Source organism: Molossus molossus, unplaced genomic scaffold (genome assembly GCF_014108415.1).
Source record: "Molossus molossus isolate mMolMol1 unplaced genomic scaffold, mMolMol1.p scaffold_m16_p_15, whole genome shotgun sequence".
Lineage (NCBI taxonomy): Eukaryota > Metazoa > Chordata > Mammalia > Chiroptera > Molossidae > Molossus > Molossus molossus.
In genome coordinates this window covers 4,006,681-4,027,662 of record NW_023425350.1, presented here as the reverse complement: position 1 = coordinate 4,027,662, position 20,982 = coordinate 4,006,681, and the positions used below count along the sequence as shown (strand labels likewise).

Sequence of the window (20,982 nt, the reverse complement as noted above, 5' to 3'; positions counted from 1 at the left end):
TTATAGATGTCCCTTGTTCCCCTCCTCCCTGATCCCACCCCTCTCCTGCTTTCCACAACCTAATGTCTGTGTCCATTGGTTGTGCATATAAGCATGTAAGTTCTCATAGGACTGTTTTTAAAGGATTAGAAACAAAAATAACACCATGTCCATTTAAAAGTATTTTATTTTTTTCTAGTCAAATGACTAGTTAACAAGAAGACTTATTAAACATGCTCTAATTATAAATCACTGCGTTAAGGACAATGAAAATAAGAATTGATTTAGGTTATACAATATATACAGTTGCGCTGCAACTAGAACAAAGTAATCAAGTGAATGAATTGAATATCATACATCTCAAAGAGCATTTCAGGCTGCACCTTCCACTGCCCACCCTCAGGCCACACAGTAACTAGGTCTGTCTGTGCACATCGTTCCGAGTCCGCGTCCCCAGAAGCAGATCTGATCGAAATGGCACACAAAATGCCAGAATCCTGCAGCTAAGTTCATGAAACATAAACCGGAAATATAAATAGATATCTACAATGTTTTCCTTTCTCTCACTTGTTTTTTAATTTGCAAAGAGCAAATAAGTAGGAAAGGATATTAGCAGGGAAGTTTACAATTTCTCCTCTGGCAAGAGTCATTAATTACTGCACAAGAGCACCATCAAATTGTAAATTGGAAAAATATTTCCTAGATACTTATGTACCAGTGAACCTGATAAATTCGTTTGGGAGTGGTATTCAAACGTTGATATGAATCAACTTTAATTCCTTATATAGCTGGCACCAAGAGTCAAAAGGCTGATTGTAAGATACAGAAGGGGGAGGAGTGTGTTAAAATACATACAAGAAGTGCACTGTGCAAAAATACATCTGTTTCCTTTCTTAAATCTACAAGAAAATTAACTAAATTGAGGGTTCAAACAACAGAAATTAACAATTAGTGAAAATAGACGTAGTGCTTTAAAAAAAAAGATTTTAATTACACATCTAACACATTTTACCCAGAACTTTGAAAGGCAAGGAGCAGTTGCCATACAACATCATAAAACATTCCAGTTTGTTCTGTCTCCCTTGATAAAAGCAACAAAAAATGCAATGTAGTTAAAAACCAAAACAAGCCTGGCTGGTGTGGCTCTAGTTGAGCACTGACCCATGAACCAAGAGGTTGCTGGTTCGATTCCCAGTCAGGGCACATGCCCAGGTTGTAGGCCCCATCCCCAGTGAGGTCATGCAGGAGGTGGCCAATCGATGTTCTCTCTCATCTATGTTTCTGTCTCTCCCTCCCTCTCCCTTCTTCTCTCTCTCAAATCAATAAAGCAAAAAAACAAAACAAAAGACAAAAACTACACTTAAAGAGTCTCGCATGACAAAGACGGGCTGCTTCATTCAAATGCACCATCATGACGCATACAGCCAGGCACTGTCGCCTTGCTTTCCAAGCCTCCACTTCAGTTTATTCCTTCGCTTTCCGTAAACATCCCAGTGGGCATCACATGCCTGCTCATCCTCAGAATGCCCACATCCCCAATGTTCCTCCTACCATGCTCAGAATGACTAAGTAGAGGTATGACGGGTAAGTTCATCAAGCTAATGAACGTTGATTTTCTCACATACAACCTAAGCCCCAGCCCCAGTAGCTTAAGCTGAGGAAGGATACGATGACGTCCATAGTAAAACTGGGATGTTCAGGAATGTTTCATTCCCTGGGACCGACAGATTTCTGATTACGCTCTTGATTACAAACAAAGGGACTGATTAAATTTCAAGACAGTGTAACTACCATTCCTGTGGGTGTAGTATATAAATACAAGACACTGAACTGAGTCGACATTCTCATGAGCTAGGAAGGGAAGCAGCGATGCACTCCGCAGGGAGCAGCAAGTCGGTGGTGCAGCGGGGTCTGCACCCTGGTGCTATCTGTGATGAAGAAAGCGCAGAGGCAATTTCCGAAACACCTAAAGCATGTAAGCGTTAAAAGCACTCCTTGGCAATCAGCATCCTCAGTTTCTAACCACCGAGGAAAGGCAATCTTGCAGAGCGTGGAGCGGGAGGAACTGTTACCGTACGCCATGATAAACTACCGGTAGTTTTGTTAAGCAGGATCATTCACAACAGGCTACACATACATGCAGAACACAGTGACAGTTGCAACCTCACACATTAGGTTTGGAAAGTACAGTGCTAATATATAACTTTCCAAGTTGCTTTAAGTGAACATTGGGTGGCTTTCAAAGGAACTCTTGAAAAGGTATTTTTAAAAAAAGTCTATGAAGGTGAACTGACAGCACCGTTTACTGGCTTCTTAAACAATTACGCTTCAGGTCATGGATGCCGGAAATGGGCCAAGGAAAGCAGGAAGAATTTCTTTCCGATACCCAAATGTTTTTAAGGTCCAGCTAATTCTATAGATTCGGGGTCTTGAGTATATAGTTAAAATAACTGTTCAGTTCACCTTTCAGGCAATTCAGTTGTTCCTCATAAAAGTACAGCAATGTTTCATGAAAATCACAAATTATAAAAACGATTCATTTGTATATATGGAACAGAACAGCGGCGTCAGAGTAAGTGGGCCTACCGTACAGTTCATGAAACCGGTTATCTGGCAAGAGTTTGGGTACCAAGAACGAAACACGAACGTAAGTGTTTTTGTTCAGTAGCAATTCAGTCTGCAATAAAGTGCACAAAAGACACGGGAAATGCTCCTTTGCGGCTGGGATCTCCATCGAGGTGGCCAATCTGAAAAGGGGAAAAGTTCAGGTTGTCATAAAAATTCCAGATGTTTGCCCTGGCCGGTTTGGCTCAGTGGTTAGAGCATCGGCCTGCGGTCCGGAGAGACCCGGGTTCGGTTCCTGCTAAGGGCACGTACCTCGGTTGCAGTTTGTCCCCTGCCCTGGTTGGTTGTGCGGGTGGCGACCACTCGATGTGTCCTTTTCACATCGATGTTTCTTTCTCTCTGTTCCTCTCTCTCCCTCCCGCTCTATCTGAACAAAGAATGGAAAAATGTCTTCGGGTGAGGATGATAAAAAAAAAAATTCCAGATGTTTGAAACATTAAAGAGCACTGTAGCATTTGGAGAAAAATATATTGTTCGGAAGAATCTCTTCTGAGAAAGAATCACTTGGGGAAAACACCTGAGCTGTTCTCCCTTCTCTGACTCACGCAGCGAGGGCCCCTCTGCGAGACCTGTGACAGGTGCGTTCGGGTCTGCAGAGGCCCTGGCCTCGGACCCTGGCAGCCTCAGCAGACACACAGCTTTGCCTTTCTTTTTTCCCTTTAATGGATGAAGGAATTGTGTCAGAGTCTGTGAGCTACAAAGTCACAGAAAGTGGCAAACGTGACTTGGCCCTGTGGAAATGTAGCTATGCGTTTATGAAGACTTCAACAATTCCATTTTATTTTGCTCTGGGTAAGTTATATGTTATACATCAAGTATCATCTGAACAATGTAAATTATTTAGGCAGATAAAAGTAAAAAAAAACCAACCCATCAAAATATAGTTATTTTGGGGAGAAGGGAGTGGAGGCTGAGATCATGAGCAACATTTACTGTCTTCTTTATACCTTCCTGTATTCCCCAGGTGAGGTTTTTTGTTTTTTTAATCCTCACCCAAGGACATTTTCCCCCCCCATTTTTTGTTCAGATAGAGTGGGAGGGAGGGAGGGAGGGAGGGGGAGAGAGAGAGAGAGAGAGAGAGAGAGAGAGACATCGACGTGAAAAGGGACACATCGAGTGGCTGCCACCCGCACGACCCAACCAGGGCCGGGGACAAACTGCAACCGAGGTACATGCCCTTAGCGGGAACCGAACCTGGGTCTCTCTGGCCTGCAGGCTGACGCAATAACCACTGAGCAAAACTGGCCAGGGTGGTTTTTTTTTTAATGTCATTGTTCCCCCCCCTTTGTTGATTTTTAGAGAGAGGACGGGAGAGGGAGAGAGAGACAGAAACATCGATGAGAGAGAACATCGATTGGCCGCCTCCTGCATGCCCCCCCACTGGGGATCGGGCCCACAACCTGGGCATGTGCCCTGACCGGGAATCGAACCGGCGACCTCTTGGTGCAGGGTCAACGCTCCACCACTGAGCCTCTCGGCCTGGCGGCCCCCTTTACCACCTGTGCTGTGTGTGGCAGGACTGACAGAGGAGCCCGGACCAGCAGACGCTTGGGTCCCTCAAGGGGAGAGAAGCCACAAGAAGATTCCGGAACCCAGCTGTGCCAGGGCAGCGGGCCAGGCACGAGCTCACCAAGCCCCCGGCGGCAGAGCGAGCACAGCTCACACGGGTCGGAGCTGAGCTAGGGGTGCCGACTAACAGTGCTCCTTACACTGGACAAAGCACGGCGATTTCCACGAGCCCAGCCGGCACCCTATGACCACGAACTACCCGGGCTCCGTGCACAGAGCGGGCCGGTAGCTTGTGCTCCCAGGCAGAGCTGCCAGGTGCTCTGTGCACCCCTCGGGCAGGTTCCTTAATCCACTGTGCTTTCTGTTCAGCCTCCTCTCCTTGGGGCCCGGGGGCTGTGACCTCCCTTTCACAGGTCAGGTTGCTAAGGCTTAGCGACATAAGCGACTGGCCCAAGTCCCCCAGCCTATGAATGCTGACTCCGGATTCTTAGATCACCAGGGGAAGTGCCCCCCCATTCCAGCTCCCATCCGGACGCTGCAGCTCTTTCAGGACCTTGACTGACACCCAGGACCACGCCCTCCAGCTCAGCTTTCTGTACAAGCTTCATTCCAAATGGGAAACACAGGGGTACACCACCCAGAAACTCGGGGCCTCTGATGCGGGAACCTCATTTCAGACCCTCGGGTTGCTCTGGAAACTGCAGCCCAAGTGGCCTGCCCACCGAGTAAGGACGGGTCCCACCGGGGCGTCGATCAGGTACACTCGGAAGTGGACGCAGCATCTGGGGCCAGCAGGGGCACCGTGGCCCGCAGGCCTGAGGACACAGGGGCAGAGAGGGCCTCGCCTGGGAGGAGGCCTCAGGCCGCGTGGGCAGGGAGCCGGCCCCGCCCCTCCTGGGCCCGCACCCCGACTCACCCACCACTCTTGGTCCTCTTCCCCATCCACGATGATCACGTCCCCCTCAGAGAAGGTCAGCTCATCCGGGTTGTCGGCCACGCAGTTGTAGAGGGCTTTGACCCGCTTGGGCTTCAGCTTGGTCTGGGTGAGGGGAGGAGGGCTCAGAGGTCAGTGTGGCAGGGAGGCACCTGCTCCTGGGCAGAGACCTGGGCCCAGGGGTCCCGACTGCAGGCCTGGGAGCCCACAGATGTCAAGATGGGGCGGCTCGGGAGCTCAGGGGCCCAGGGGCCGTGCAGAGCTGGGGCCGCGGCAACCGGAGCCGGACATGCACACGGGGTGTTCTGGCGCTGCGGCCAGAGGGCTGAGCCCACTGGCTGGTGAGCTCTGGGGCTGAATCCCGCCCAGATCCCAATGACCAGGCACCCAGAAGAAGCCGCCCCACCCCAACCAGGCCAGGAGGGAAAGACCGCGCCCTCTGAGCTCTCAGGGAGTGACCTTCGCCCTCCTGGCCCCAGCAGGGAAGCAGAGCTCACCGTCTGTGACTTCCTGGGCATGGGCGCGGGGGGCTGCGTGGCCGCGGCGTTGGACAGAGGGCTCGGAGCTTCTGTTCCGGAGAGATCCACCGCTTTAGGACCAGAATGAATCAACTCACAACATGCCCCTCCGTCGCAACCGCGAGACAGAGACAGGGAATACGAAAGCCCTAGTGTCAGGTCGGAAAGGCAAGCTTTCTGACATCGTCTCATCTATCGAGGGAAAAACCCCAAAGGCCAGACAACCCTGTGATCTCCCTGCACCCTTTGTAGAGTGTCAGGTGTCAGAGTGAGGCGGATGTGGCCACCTCCTGCACAGACTTGTAGATCCCTGCCAGGGGACAGGACTGCAGGACACCGGACAGAGCAGCCCCAGGAGCATCAGAGGCTCCTCAGTGGGCAGGGTGACTGCTGGGCGGAGGGTGGCGGGACCCTCATACAGGGCTGGGCTGCCACAGCTGGACACCCCACCCCACCCCCACCCCCACCCCCACCCCCGCGACCAGGCAGAAAACAAAGCCCAGTTCCACAGGAAATAATTACCAGGTCCTCTCGGCTGGCCTTTGTTGACCAGTGGGGTCGACTTGTCAGTCCTACAGAGAAGGGGAAACAGAGTTACTGACAGTGGAGACCTGACAGCACAGCACCTGCACCACCTCACCCTCCATGAAGGCACCCATTGTGTTCCAGTTGTAACGGGTGAGCTGATTCAATCAACTGTCATTCAACAACTTCTTTTCTTTGGGAAAAAGGGAGAGTGAGAGGCCACAGTGCCAGATCCCATCCCCATCGGTGGACACGACACGCCTGGGTCTGGGGCTGGAAGCCGGGCACCTGCCTCCCACGCTGGCCCAGGGCCCCGAGGACTCTGCCTGGACCTGACCCGGCACCACTGGTCGGCACCATTCACGCCTCTGTGCTCCGCGGTCCCGCTGCCTGTAACTGATGTGGCTGACCCGGGCTCAGGGCCCATCTGGGGTCTCCGGGCCCAGCACATCCCAAGGCCACAGGTAGAAACACACAGGTAGGGGAGGCGGTTCTCAGGGCCCGCAGACAGGAGTCTGTTTTGGATGAACAGAGTCCTCTGACTTGGCATTGTCACCTGCAAAAGGTGTGACGCCGGTTCTGTCAACTCTCAGAACATGGACCAGTGGCAGAAAGTCTCCGGTGAGCCAGGAGAGGAGCACTGTGCCAGCTCCCTGTCTCTCTGTGCCCAGCACGGAGCCAGGCACACTCCTGGGGCTGGGAAGGGTGGAGGGAGGGGCTGGGGGCAGCAGAGGACGCGGGAGAAGCCAGGGACAGAATCTTTGCGCGGCAGGCTCCCTTCCATCGAACGTTTCCTCTGCACCCCGAACCAGGCCAGTTGGGCTGCGGTCTCAAAGAGGAGGAGACGGAACGTGATTTAGAGGCGGAACAAGTGAAGACCCCACCACGCTGACCACCGATGTCGATAGAAATCGTGCTGGCCCTGCTGACCCCTCTCCTTCCGTCAACCACGAAACGCTCAGAGGGAGACCTGACCCTCGAAGAAACTTCCTTCTTGGGCGTTGTGGGGACAAGGTCCCCGTCGTAAGTTTCGGCGTCACCACCGCAGCATAAAACACGGCCACGGGTAATGCGGAAACACGTGGGCAGGCAGGGTGCAACAGCTCTTTGCTTATGGGCACTGAAATCTGATCTTCACCTAATTCTCATGTGTCGTGAAATCTTTTGTTTTTACAATCACCTAAAAATAGGAAAACCGCTCTTAGCTCAAGGGCCGTGAAAACAGCGGGTGCCTGGATCTGGCCCGTGGGCACAGGTCTGCCCTGAGAGAATAAGAGCGGAAACCTGATTCATGCCCAGGACCAAGTCCGCGCAGTGGGCACAGCGGCGGATTCCTTCGGGACCAGAACTCCGCGGGCCAGTGCTCCCTCCGCCCTCCACCTTGGAGCACCCTCCCCGAGGAGGGAAGATGGTTCTGTGAAACAGGTGAAACCAGGTAGCACTGCTGGAGGAAACGCATCCCGCACATCAGGGGGCGGGGGGAGCCCTCCTGAGAACCAGGGCAGCAGCCAAGGCCTGGGAGCAACGGGGAGGAAAGTACCCGAGGCCTCAGCTCCTGCTTTGGACTCTCAGGGAAAAGCAGCGAAGAGCGAATCCGCGGGTGTCACAAAGGCAGACGGAAGAAAGCCGGAGACGCACAGACCCTAACACGGGACCCAGCGAGGCCAGCCCGTGGCCATGCACAGGACCTAAGCGCAGATCCTGTGCAACACGACTCGGTCACCGGTCAGGTCTCCCTGGGCTCTTGGTAAGAACAAGAAGCCAGGCCACGTCGGTTACTCTTCAGAGACAGCCGGCAAAGCAAGCAGCACTCTACAGTCCTGAGTGCTGGTTAAAAGCAGCAGGCTGAAACACATTTCCTTCCACTTTCTCCATTGGAACAGAATGGGGAAAAAAAAAAAAAAGAATTAAACCACAAAGAACACAGAGAAGTGAAGAGGAAACACAATTTCGGAAGCCGAGGGGAGGGGTGAGCCATAAGCAGCCCTGGTTCCCCTGAGGAAGGAGCACCCTCCACAGGAAGGGACACTCAGACCACCCCTGTGTGCCTGAGCCCCCAGGCCTCTGGGCGTGGGGGGAGCAGCTCGGCCAGCGTCTACCCAAGGCGCTCCGCCCTGGATTCCAGCCCGAACTCTGAAAAGCCTAGCAACTGCCCTCCCCCACTCCCGATGAAGACCAGAAGCTTCTATTCTTGGAGGGGACACAGTGTCTGGACTTGGGGACGCCCAGTACGGTTGTTGGCAGCATCTTGAAAAACAGAGGGACTGAGTAAAAGCTTAACTTTATTTCCATATTCAACTCTCAGAAAACCTGCTTCCTTCAGGCAAGAGACCGGTAGACTGTTTTTGAAGGAACCTGAATTGTCCGAGAAAAAAAGCCCAAATTCAGCGTTCTCCATTGGCAGCACAGGGCACTGGGTTGCAGTCTACCAGCCGAAACTGAATGCAGGAAACACCAAATTCACAGGGAAAAGCTTCTAACTCCACAGAAGTTCACACAAAAGGGGAAAAAAAAATGGAAGAAACCAATTTTGCAGAAGAGCAAAATCTAAAGCAAAACAGCCCCCAAACCCATCTGAGATGAGAGAACACGATTCCAGGGAACACACAGGACACTATCAACTTGAAAATTACATGATAGCAGAAATGAAAATCGGGAAGATAAAACTGAGGACATCTCCAGGAAAGTCCACTTAAAATGCAAACAACACAGAAATGGAAACTACAAGGTTGTCCCGAGCTGGCCTCTCCGTATGGAGCTCCAGCTGCACTTCCAGCCCCGGCCTCTAGGTGGAGCCAAGGCACCAGATCTGGTCAAAGGAGCTTGAGCGTCACTCCAACCACGGTTAGTTAGCACACCTCCGGAGTCTCTTGCCCTTCAGCAGCAATCTTGGGCGAGGGGGTAAAGATGGTGCAGTCAGACATAGACAGGGCCTGGGTCTCCAACTCACCCCTCTGGACTGCTGTACAAGCAAGAATATGGACACAACTGTGTGTGGGCCAGAAGTCAAGGCTCACGTGTCAAACCACTGAGATCCAGGGGCAGGTGTTAAGAGCAGTCAGCGGGCCTTCATAAAAACAGGAAAGGCCAAGGGCATCTGACATCTGAATACTGTATTAAGAATTGTTTTAAAATGGAGAACAGAAGAAAATAGAAGGCATTACAAATAAGCAACTAAATTTCTCAGAACTAAGGGACGTAGCTTATATCCTGAGAGTTTCCCTGCCACGTCTGCCTGGTGGCATGAATGAAAACAGACCCGCGCCGGGGTGTCAGAGAGCACGGGCGTCCACGGAGGGGTGTGCCTGAGCGGGACGAGGAAGGCATCGCCTGCAGGGGACAGGGGATGGCCTGGTCGGGGAGTGCTGAGAGCCCAGCAGGGAGAGGCTCCCGCATGGAGGAGAGGAGGTCGAGGTGGAGATGCGTTTCAGAGGGTACTAACACTAACCAAGTAAATAAACTTGGCAGCCAGATTTCTCATGATAGAAAACGGGAATAACAACTACCGAAAGGGAGGAGACTAGAATGAACCTTGTGGTCCTTTCAGAACGCTGCCTCCACATTCTTCACGGAGCGCTAGAGTCTGTGACCACCCAGCCCCCGACCTTCCCCACCCAGGACTGAGCCTGGCGCTGCCACTGCCTGGCCAGGAACACGAGAGAGGAGGGATGCCCTGCCAGTTCCCAGGGCCAGGCCTATCCCTGAGCCTTGGTCTTAGGCCCAGCCACCATGATGCGAGGAAGCCCTTGCCACACGGGGAGGCCCCCACGTGTGAGTTCCAGCCCAGAGCCCCAACTGAGGTTCCGGCTGTGAGCCAGCACCCACCACCAGAGGAGTGGAGAGCCGGGGCCTCGATGATCCTCCCTCCAGCTGACGGGTCCCCTTCTGTGTCGAACGACCTCCAGCCTTGGAGTCTTTCCAGTGGAGGCCGCAGATATGGCGGAGCAAACACTAGCTATTCCCACCCTGCCGATCCAAACTCCTGACAGAGTCCGTGAGCACAATAAAATGGTTGCGTCTTACGTCGTTAAGTTTTGGTGTGGTTTGTTACTAGAACTGGACGTGGAGACAGTGTGGACTCCTGGATTTCAATAGACAGAGACGGAGTAGAGATAAGTGTGTGTGTGTAGTGCCGACCACTCAGAGGCCCACCTGGGAACAGCGTACTCCAATAGCAAAGTGCACACAAAGCGCCCTGATCTGGCTTCTAGATATCAATTCCACTAAAAGGAATCATTTTCCACGACCAGGATCCAGACCGGGAGCCAGGACATGGATCCCTCTGCAGTGAGGGACTATGTCTGGACAAGTGGGGGAACCTGAATGGGCTCCGAGGACTGGGAGGGAGCGATGTGTTCACGTCATCCTCCTGACTTTGCCGGGTACACTGTCTCCAGAATGTCCTTGTTTGTAAAACACGTCTGCCCCACACTGCAGAGGGTCCGTACAGTGGAGATAACCTTGAGCGTGGGCAACAGACACGTGAGGCGCCTCGTGCCTTGAGGACCTGAACCCTCCGAACCCCACCGTCTACACTCAAGAGAAACCTACCTTCATTATGTGGATGTAAGACAGACCTCGCGTAAAATGTGTACAGTTTAAAAATTCTTGATAAATTGTGCCTGAGGCCCTCGAAACCTGATGAAACCAAGTGATGGGTCATCTAACCTCAGAAGTGGCAGAAACATGGGCAATTTTACACGTCTGCACAGAAATCTCAGCAGGTAAGGTACTGGGGACACATGGAAGGAGGTCATTACCCGGGAGCAGGCCTCTTCTGGGGGAGGCGGCTGGGCGGCTGGGGCGGCAGGGGCGGCGGTGTGGCTTTGCCCAGCGGGCCCCCGGGCGGGGTCAGCTTGCTCAGGCTCTCCATCGCAATGGGCGCTTTGGCGGCCGGAGCAGGCGGCGTGGGAGCCAGGGGGTCTGTGGAGAGAGCAGAGAGGAGACGGCAGAGGGTCAGGTTCGGGTGTCACGTGGGGAACCCCTTTTCTCTCCCTATTTCATAAGGAAAGAGCCTGCTTTCATTGTGGATTTTCAGTCAACAGCACTGGTGGGGAGTCCTTCCAAGCCCTGAATCAGGATTACAACGTTCCTACGAGCCCGTGAGTTTTTCTCGGAGAGAATCCCTGTGGAGAAGCCGAGACGGCTGCCCTCCTGCTCTCTGCCCCGCGGCCTGTAGGAGCAGGAGCGGAGGCTGCGGCCCAGGCTGCACTCTGCACATGGCCTGCCCCCGGGGGCACTGGGTCTTCTTGGGTCAATATTCTGCCTCCGGACCTAGGGGCCTGACCCATTTCCCAGGTCAATCTCAACAAAGGTCGTGAAGAAACCAACTCTGTACAGGCTCCACCCTCGGTGCTGGGCAGGACGCGAGCCGATTCTCTACATTTTACAGAGGAAGAGGCTGCATCTCGGGGACCGACGTGCTTTCACCGAGGGTCACTGAGCAGGGCAGGGCGCTGGGCCCCGAGCCCACGACTCCTTCCCCGCCTTGCCCTCTCTGCCAGATGGTAGCGCTCTCCGTGTCCAGCATCCTCAGCCCGCTGCCCTCAAGGTGGACACCTGCCTCTGGGCACTGACGCCCGAGGAGGCAGCAGCTCCTCTGTCCCAGGACAGCCGGGGGTGAGGGGCCAGCCATGAAGGAGGCAGTCAGCTGAGGGTCTGCCTTTATTATATACATATATATATATTTTTTCATTCTTGTTTACTTTTTCTGCCTTAAAGGACATCCAAAAGGGAGCCTCTAGCGTGCAAATCTACCGAGAGGCAGAAAGTGGGCCTCTTGAAGCTACTGGCACCCCCATAAGGCCTGCTGGGTCCCCTGACCTTCCGGGTGCCCCCTTGCTGTTTGCCTTGGGTGAATCTGAGCTGGACGATCCCCGTCCCACCCCCAGGCTCTGGACAACCCTCCCAGACACAGCTCCCTGCTCTGCCGGCAGCCACACGCCTATGGCACTGACTGCAGCTGGCCTGGGTCCTTGCATCTCAATGAGGTTGAGGAAGGCGAGGCAGGGACGCTGCCAAAGCTCTGAGAGCAAACCCGGGGAGGCAGGTGTGCCCCTCCCAGGGCCTCACTGGCCCGGAGACACGCCCACTTTGCTGGCTGGGAAAACACCTCTCCCCGCCCCCTCCCCCAGGTTCTGGAACTTCCACCCACATGTTGACATCGGACAGAAAAACACACTAGGTTATAATCCACATGACTGAGCCCAAATATTGACCCACCAAACGGCCAAAGGAAACGAAGCCCTGGGCTCCTGTGGGAAAGGACGAAACAGGTGCTGCTGAAATGCTTGGGGACACAGAGGAGCCAGGGCGCGGGTCCCCTGGGGCGGGCGCCCGACAGACAGGAGTTTAGCGCTGGGACGGAGGCCGCGGGCCCGGGGACATGGAAGGGCCACAGGGCCCCACGCAGCGCCGGGCACCCACAGGGTCAGCGCAGACGGGCGTGGGGCTCCGCAGCCCTGCTCCCACCCCGCCGTCCTGACCTCTGAAACCCACCGGCAGAGGGGAAAGGAGAACACGTACTGGTAGATGTCACGCGGAGAGGGGGCAGCGGCGGGTGGACAGCTGGCGGATCTGACGAAGATCGCTGCCTGCTTACCCCGTCCACGCCGACAGAGTTTGTCTTCCACAGGGCGTTAGCAGAGGAGGCTGTCTGAGCTGCACGCGCGGGCACGCGCACACGCGCACACGAGCACACACAACAAAGACAGAAACAGAACACTGCATTATTGATCCTCTCACACAGCGGCGAGCACGACGCTTCTCGAACAGCGTGGAGACCGCGGGCAGGAGGCTGGTTTTTGAAAAATTCCCGTCTCCGGTGCCTGGACGGCAGATCCCCATGCACACCCGAAGGACGATTGTCTGGGAAGGTTCCCAGGCGGTTGTCACAACCTCACTGATTCATTCTCAGACGTAGCTGAATGACCTCGGTGCCACGCCCGGAGCACCGGGAGGGGAGGGAACCTCGGGATTTCCCCGCACACCAAGTCCTCCCCCTGGCCCGGGGTCAGGTCCCAGTCTTGCACTGGGGCACCCATCCTCAGAGGGAGCACAGGGGAGAGGGTGCACCTCAGACACACCAGAGGCAGGGCTCTGGCCACCTCCTGCAAACGTGTTTCTGGTTAGAAATCGGCTGAGATGACACCAAGCAGCTCAGGGGGCACAGTGGCGGGATGACGCTGCCTTGGTCACTGTCCTTCCTCTGCCCCCCCAAGCTTGGTGCCCTTCCTCACTGAGTGGTGTCTGCTCAGGGGCATGGGGACCCACGTCGGAGGCTGTGCGGGCTCCCTGGGGCGGGGCCTGCCCGAGTCCAGGGGGAGCCCGCGCCCGCTGGCTGTGGGCAAGGCCTGCTCGGTGGAGGCACCCCCACGCCGACTCCCTTGTCTAGCTGTGGTCTGAGGCCCTCACTGGACCAGGTGTGGACTAGATGAAGAATGACACCCTCCTGGGGGCTGGCAGGGGTGAATGTGACCCTCAAAGGAAGAAACGAAGCTAACCACCAGAATCGCCACCCCCAAAACGGGAAGAAAAAAACCAGAACCCTCATCCAAGGCATTAGGAAAACAAGAAATAAAGACGAACAGCTTTTCATTCCTTTTCTACCACCCAACAGGGCAAAATACAGTCTTTCCCGACATGACGCACACCATCAGTAAAAGCCAGGAACGGGGCGCAGATGACAAAATTAGTGCATGTCCTCAGCTGTGGGAGGAAGACGGGGCAGCCGGTGAGGGGCCCCAGGGACCCAAACCGCACCTGCTGCGCTCCTCTGCCCTGGGCCACCTGGCCAGCGGCGAGGGTGACCGGGAGGACGAGGCTGTGGGACTTAACTCACAGCCTCCTTCCTGCTCAGGGACCCCCATCAAGCCTGGGTGCGCATACTGCCTGGGATGCGGGCACAGTGGGCTCTGCCAGGGAGGTGCGAGGCTGGTTTCTGGGGTCTGCCTGGCTTACGGCCCCCTCTCTGCTTGGCGGGTCTGCTCTTGAGGGGCGTGACTCAGTGACCCGGACGACAGGCTCATCAGCCTTTCCTGGGCCTCCCTGAGCCGTGTAGGAGGGTCTTCAGGTTACCAGGGCAGCAGGGGAGGTGGAGCCCATAACACGGGAGCACAGACTCAGTGTGATGGCACATTGCCGAATGCCCTCCTTGGCCCAGCCACCACCTCTCACCTACGTGCCCCTCCCAGGGAGCAGCTACCACACAAATGCCATTTGGGACGAATCTTGTCACCACCGCAGCCCACGGCAGCCGCAGAGCCTGGACATCATGCCCGGCAGAGGCCCTGTGTCTCCCTGGGAAGCCCCCGGAGACTGCTGGCCACGGCTGACAGCCTTGGCCCACAGCTGGACTTCATGCTGGGCAAATGACTTGACTCTGAGGGCTTCATTCTGCAGCTTACAGAAACAGAAACAGCACCTGCTGCGGCAAAGTCTCTACGCTGGCACTTCCGGTGCCGGTGGGACCACAGCGACTACTCTGTATTGTCACAATTTTATGACTGTCCCCAAGTTAGCATCTTTTTATGCTTCATTTCCTGGGGATCACAGAGATAAGAAATAATCACAGGTGCCACAAGCTGGCTAAGTGCAGGCAGAGGAGAAATAAAAAAGAAAAGAATGAAGGCAAAGGGAAAGACCGTGAGTGGTGAAATCAAAAAGAAAAGGACCAGAAAACAGCTCAGGGACCAGTGTCAGGAGCTGGCCCACCAACTCAGGCCTACCCTGGAGGCGTCAGGCAGATGCCACACCTCTGCCCAGAACAAGAACCAAGCAAGATGCTCCACCACCATGCAGCACCCTACCTACGCACGATGGAAGCACACAGCGGATTACAAAACCAAGGGCCCTGGGTGAACATCCTGAGCTGGCCCAAATGCCACCTAGTGGGCGGCAGAGCAACTACAAACTTCCCCGAACAAAAACCCAAACCACACTGTGTGCCGTGCACTGGTCGGGCTACCGGGAGCTCATTACCTTTGGCCAGGTTCCGAGGGGGCAGTGGGGGGGCGTTGGAGGTGCCGGGGGCTGCAGGCTGGGGGGGAGTCGGGCTGCCACTCAGGATAGCTCCGTACGTCTCATTCTGCAAGATGCTGGGCGCAAAGCTCCTCTGCTTGTCCTTGGCCAGGCCGGCGGTGTCTCTGGCCAAAGAGGCGGCGTTGGACCCCAGCTGGTAGAAGCTGACCGGCCGGTCTTCTCGCCGACTGGGACTGGGCTGCAGAGGGGTGGCGGGAAGGGTGTGAAATGCAGGTACACTGACCTCTCGGTCACAGCGTGCCATCTACCGGCGACAACCTCGTGGACACCACTTCCACCTGGGCGTGGAGCACCTGGCTCTCAACTGTCACGTAAGCACCGCGAGGCTTAAAGCTCACTCTTACCACGTCTCGTAATGGAAACAACAAAAAGCCCTGGTGGACGGCGTCCACTTCTCCGTTCTGTGGAGGATGTAACAGGAACCACTTCATCTTCACTACCTGGAGTCATCTCAACCCGCCCCTGCGTTTCTGGTCGTAGCCCTGCTTTCGGAGATGACAGGACAGCACAGCTGCCCTGGGCACCCGGCAGCTACAGGACTGACGCAGGGCACAGCAACCCTCTCTTCTTGTATAAAGCGGAACTCCTGACATGACTCTCAGGGCTCAGCAAACCAGGGCCTGTGGTCCACGACCTGTTTTTGTTAATAAAGTTTTATAGGAACACAGCCAGGCCCGGTCGTTTACACAGTGTCTATGGCTGCTTTTGAGCTACCCTGGCAGAGCTGAGTGGTGGCCCCACAAGCCTAGACTAGTCCTTGTCTGGCCCTTTAAATCCGCCAACCCCTGTTCTTTTGGAAGGTCATGTGCATGGACTCATGATTTGGGTAAATGAGATCTAACTCGTATTTCAAAGGTCAGCTTCACCGTAACAGCTATGGTCCTGAGCAAGTTCCTTAACCTTGTTGACCCTGTTTTTCATCTTTGAAACGGGTATAATTTGAACAGCTTCTCGGGCACAGTGCCAGGAGCTTAGCAGGTACTGCTCCTCCCCTCCAGGGCACACCTGCCCAGTGCAGGCTCCGGCCGACCCCCTGGCTCAAACCCAGCTCAGGCGTGCAGAACCCAATGGCTGCTGGCTCTTCAGCATATTTTTAAATTCCCACAAAGCCCACGGCAGTGTGAACTAACCACACCTGCCCCTCTCTGCTGGAGATAAGAGTAGATGTGTGTCCGGGCTCCAAGCCAGAGCACTTCCTACGGGAATTCTGCTTGGACGACGGAGGCCACCTGCTGAGCCACAGGGCGAGGATGTGATGTGTGCGCTGATGTGTGCGCTCACCTGGGGCAGGAGCTGAGCCTTCCCCTTGTTTAAGGTAGGAGTGCACACACACCATTAGTCAGCTCCTCTCACTGACCCAGGCTCACAGCTAACGCAGTGAAGGAATCTCTCATCCTGGGAGTCAGGAAGTATGGGTGTAAGTGCTCCATCCACAAAGATCACCCGCTAGGTTTCGGAAACACTCTAGATAATCCGGCATCCTCAGTACAAACGTGAATGTTCTGCAGCAAAACCGAGAGAACTGTCCATGGCTCCCTCACTGGGGTGTGTGGGGTGGGCTTTGCGGTCAGTCTACCTGAGTCTGGCTCTCACTCAGAGACTCGTGTGAAGGTGGCCACCTTCTGGGGTCCCCCCAAATGTGCAGGGCAAGGGGTGCCATCAGAAGGGACCAGGAGTCAAGGGCCCTCGGTCTCTGAATACTTGCTTCCCTTAGGCCAAGCCAAGCTCTCTCTTAGGCGTCAATGATCCCACCTGATGAAGGAACCCTGAACCCTGTGAGCACTAAGGGTCCTTTGATGGTTTCGGCTACGGTTTTACAGCTCAGCCAGGTGAACAGGACCCCTGACTGGGGGAGACCTGGCTCTCATTCACGTTATCCACAGTGCGTGAATTCCTCTAGCCCTCTGGGATCACAAGCCCCCCATCTTTCCTCCGTATCAAAAGGCAGCTGCCTGTGACAACACCATTAGTGCTCCTTTACCTGAACGTGTGGAGGAGCCAGGAGCCGGGAGATGGGCGGGGCACGAGCGAATCCCCCAGGGATCAATGGGGGCAAAAGGCAAACTCTGTCCTCTTCCCTACAAGGCAGCTTCCTGCCCCGATCACAGGCTAGGACCGCCCTGCTCTGGACTGAGCGTATTACGGAGCTGCCAGTGCCCAGGGCCCGGGACAGACCTGCAATTTCTCATCCATGTCGTCATCGCTCTCATCCAGGTCTTCATGGAGCAACCGCCATTCGTACTCGACGTGAACGTGGGAGTTGAACCTTCCGGTTAAGGCTTGGGTCAGCTGGGGAGAGCACGGGACGGTGGTGACGCGGCTGAGGCATCCGCCCAGACCCCTGCCCTCAGCACACAGCCAGCGTACGGAACTCTCTGGGTCTCGGGTGAGCCCCACCCCAAGTTCACAGATAACCACGAAACTCAAACCTCGGAACTCCCATCAAGTGCTTTGTAAACTGCACAAAGGCAGGGGATACCAGGATACACAGAATGATGGTCAGCCGGTGCGTACTGACCACTGCGCAGGAGCAAACTCAACGTGTCCGCAAGGGTTACCCCAGCCTTTCTCAAGCGATACGAGAGAATTAAGCTCTGCAGAGAATGATGTCAACACCTGTTCTCAGTTCTCTCCAGGAAGGTAGACAGCTAGTTCTACTCTAGATGCAGAGGAGTGAATTCATTAGATACGACCGGGTGTCTTAGGACATCAGGGCCTAACGTTCTCCACGGCCACTTTGCAGCTGTGTGACCTGGGGCAAGTGACCTAACCTCTCTGTGCCGGTTCCTCTTCTATAAAATGGAGATAACAGCAGAGAGCCGCCCTTCAGGTAGCTGTCAAGGTCAGACGAGGTCATGGACACAGCGTGCTCAGAGCAGCGCCTGTCACTTGTCCCCCACTTGTATGGGATTGGCTGTCAACAGTTCAGTTTACGGAGAGCTTGCTTTTCAGAGCTCAACAATCATCGTCACAACCCTGCAAACTTTGTAACCGCCTCCACTGTCCCGACAGGACACGGCAGGGGGGCTCGGCGTGACCTTCCCAAGTCACCGCAGTGGAACCCCGCTGCAAACTGGGGTCTGCCTGACCCTGGTGGGCCCTGTCCACGGGCCACACTGCTGCCTCTCCCAGAACAGGACAGGAAAAGATGGTGCATCACAACTCAAGTGACTGGGGGTTGGGGCGAAACAAGAAGGTCCGCTCTAGAGCAGCTGCCAAGGGACCAGCGAACAGCTCAGAGGACAGAGGACAGGCAAAGCTGGGGTGGCCTCCGGGCCTCTGCTCCATGTGCCCCAGAAAAGGCCAGAGCCACTAACAATGTGTCCAACCAGCAAATACAAACTCTTGTTCCAAGCATCACTAGGAAGGGGGTGTCACATCTCCTAAGGCTCCCCAAATGCCTTTTCTAAGTCGTCCCATGCAGGCCACTGGGACCTGCTCAGGACCCACACCTCGGGGCCCAGAGAGAACCTGTCCCAGGAAGGGTGCCCTCGCCCTGACCACGCCGGGCAGACTCACCAGCTCCTCACAGTGCTCGTGCCTGAGGCGCTTGGCAATGTCCAGCGGCGTCTCCCCCGACTCGTTGGCTAAGGGGCAGGGCGACAAAGACGAGGGAAGGTTTCATGTCGAGACGACAGAAGACACTGAGCAGCGACACTAAATGAAACCGACCAGACAGATGGGATCCCCAGCGAGTGTAGGGGCTCCAGTAGGGGCTGCACCAGTCCTGTAACTGTACAGAACTGCCGCCGTGTCGCTGGGGAGACTGACAAGAACAGGTTTACACCAACCACGAACCCGGAACCACTGAGGTAGCCCGCGAACGGAAATCGACATGCAGACTCTTAGTGTCGAATGAAGGGGTCGCTCTAACAACAGCGCCGCTGAGCGAGCTGCAGCACCCTCGGCGACCACCTCACACCTCCCTACGCTCGCCACCAATCTGAAAGTGTGCACGTCCTTCTAGACACGCCTCAGCCAACGAGGCTGCATCATTAATTTTTAAAAAAGGAACCTGGCTGTGAAGCAGGGGGTGCCTCCCCCTAGACTCCCGGCGCTGTTGCAGGGGTCCTCAGAGGCGTTTCCTAGCGCCCCATCCCAGCTGTGTGCTGGTGGGCTCGGCTGTGCCAGGCTGGGTCCCACGGTGGAGGGAGGGGGGCAGGCCCAGCAGGGCTGGGGTCCCTCCTGGAGGAGACTGGGTGCACCTGCCACCCCACAGCAGCGGGCGCTGGTCAGACCCAAGGCGTGGGCTCCGAGCAGCAGGGGGAGGTGCCCAGGCCCTCTCCTCTGCCTTATCACCCACACCCCACTGCTGATGATGGAAGGCCCAGGATGGGGGAAGGCTGCTGAGCAGCACCAAGGACAGGTGAGGGAGGCCCCTTCCCTCAGAGGGCACAGTTCACGTGTCCTCAGGCCTGACGGGAGCGCGGACAGGAGGTGGTGCAGGCGGACTCACCGATCTCGATGGAGGCCTTGCCCCGCAGAAGGAGCTTGAGGCACTCAGCGTTGTCGGTCAGGCAGCAGTAATGCAGGGCCGTGCTGCCCTTCCCGGTCTGTTTGTCCAGGTTCCCACTGGCCGGCACCAGGAGGGAGGGAGAGAGGGAGGGAGAGAGGGAGAGAGAGAGAACAGTGAGACACGGGCCAGAGGACCAGGCTGCCCGGGTAGGGGACTGAGGCATGAGCAGGAGAGCAGCGAGCCATCAGGACCACTGGGAGGACTACGGTCAACCCTCCTGCAAGGTGGGTGGGCCAGACCAGCCCTGCTCGTGTGGACAGGGTGCCCTTGACTTAGGCCACTGGGGAACAGCGATGGCCGAGAGGCACGCGTGCTGCACCCAGGCAGGGGCCCCGGACCACCACGTGCCTGCCGCCTGGCTCTCCAGCGTCCCCACCAGGGCCCAGAGGCCACAGGAAGCCCGCGTGACTCGCCCAATCTGTCCCACAGATGGACACAGGAGCTTTTCCATCTTATTATGGACACTTGCAGCAGTAAAGCTGAAAGTCACTTTTCCTCCGACTGAGCCTCCTTGGCCCAGTCTGGCCCTTAAGACAGGCTCAGAGGGAACTGTGAGATTTCCAAAGATCTCCCAACGCCAAGCAAGACCAGGTCACCCCAGACAGGCACTCATGTGTCCTGGTTGAGCGACAAGCCACTCGACCACTGGGGGGCAGCAGACTGCTTCCCCGGTCCCAGAGACCAGAAGCTGCAGCCTGCGGACCCTGAAGGGTGTCCTCCTCCCTCTCCAGGCTTCTGCAGGACTGCACTTTCCTGCCCCACAGCCCATGCTCAGCCCTGGGAAAATCCCAGCATCTCGGCCCCACAGCCCCTGACCCCCCCCCCCCAGAAACCCCAAGGAACCAAACCAAGCACCTCCCCGAGTCTAGAACACCCACCTGTTCTGAACCAAGAAGTCGACCACGTGCAGAGAAGTCCGGTCCACAGACCTGACGGCGAGGTGCAGGGCGGTTTCGTCCGGCTCCTGCAGAGCAAGCGGCAGCTATCCAGGACCCGAGGGGACCTCCCACTTCCCTCCGACCCTCTCCCGCAGCCTTTCATTCTTTCCTCCAAACATTCACCCCTGAGCAGCACGGGGCCGCGACCTCCTGGCAGCCCCTTGCCCGTGGGAACCTGCAGCTGAGAGACGGGTCCCCCGGGTCCTTACTCCACAGGATATGACGGTGGTTCAGAGGTTTCACTTCCAAGTCCTCCCCCGCCCCGTCCCCGCCCCTGTATCACACCACTGCCTGTAGGCAGGGGTCTGGGGCAGACTCCAGGGATGTTGCCAGGCCTCCCGTCTGCCAGCTTCTCACACCCGCTCCCTGGATACGTAGAAACGTGTATTTCAAAAACAG

General features: G+C 56.0%; 1 protein-coding gene across 4 annotated transcripts in view; it reads right to left on the bottom strand.

The window, feature by feature from the left end:
• Window positions 1–1,271: 1,271 nt before the first annotated feature.
• The window catches only part of ASAP2 (ArfGAP with SH3 domain, ankyrin repeat and PH domain 2), a 152,103-nt gene continuing 132,392 nt past the window's right edge, over window positions 1,272–20,982 (bottom strand). For 2 of the 4 annotated variants that reach the window (XM_036262821.1, XM_036262824.1), the window contains exons 18-28: window positions 20,524–20,609; window positions 19,586–19,701; window positions 18,649–18,716; window positions 17,305–17,418; window positions 15,070–15,307; window positions 12,616–12,750; window positions 10,851–11,013; window positions 6,088–6,137; window positions 5,545–5,636; window positions 5,030–5,152; window positions 1,272–2,726 (exon numbers count right to left, since the gene is read on the bottom strand). In XM_036262821.1, coding sequence (XP_036118714.1) covers window positions 2,652–2,726; window positions 5,030–5,152; window positions 5,545–5,636; window positions 6,088–6,137; window positions 10,851–11,013; window positions 12,616–12,750; window positions 15,070–15,307; window positions 17,305–17,418; window positions 18,649–18,716; window positions 19,586–19,701; window positions 20,524–20,609 — 1,260 coding nt within the window. In that variant the 3' untranslated portion in view covers window positions 1,272–2,651. The remainder of the gene's footprint in view (window positions 2,727–5,029; window positions 5,153–5,544; window positions 5,637–6,087; window positions 6,138–10,850; window positions 11,014–12,615; window positions 12,751–15,069; window positions 15,308–17,304; window positions 17,419–18,648; window positions 18,717–19,585; window positions 19,702–20,523; window positions 20,610–20,982) is intronic. The other 2 variants (XM_036262823.1, XM_036262825.1) reach the window with 2 other exon arrangements.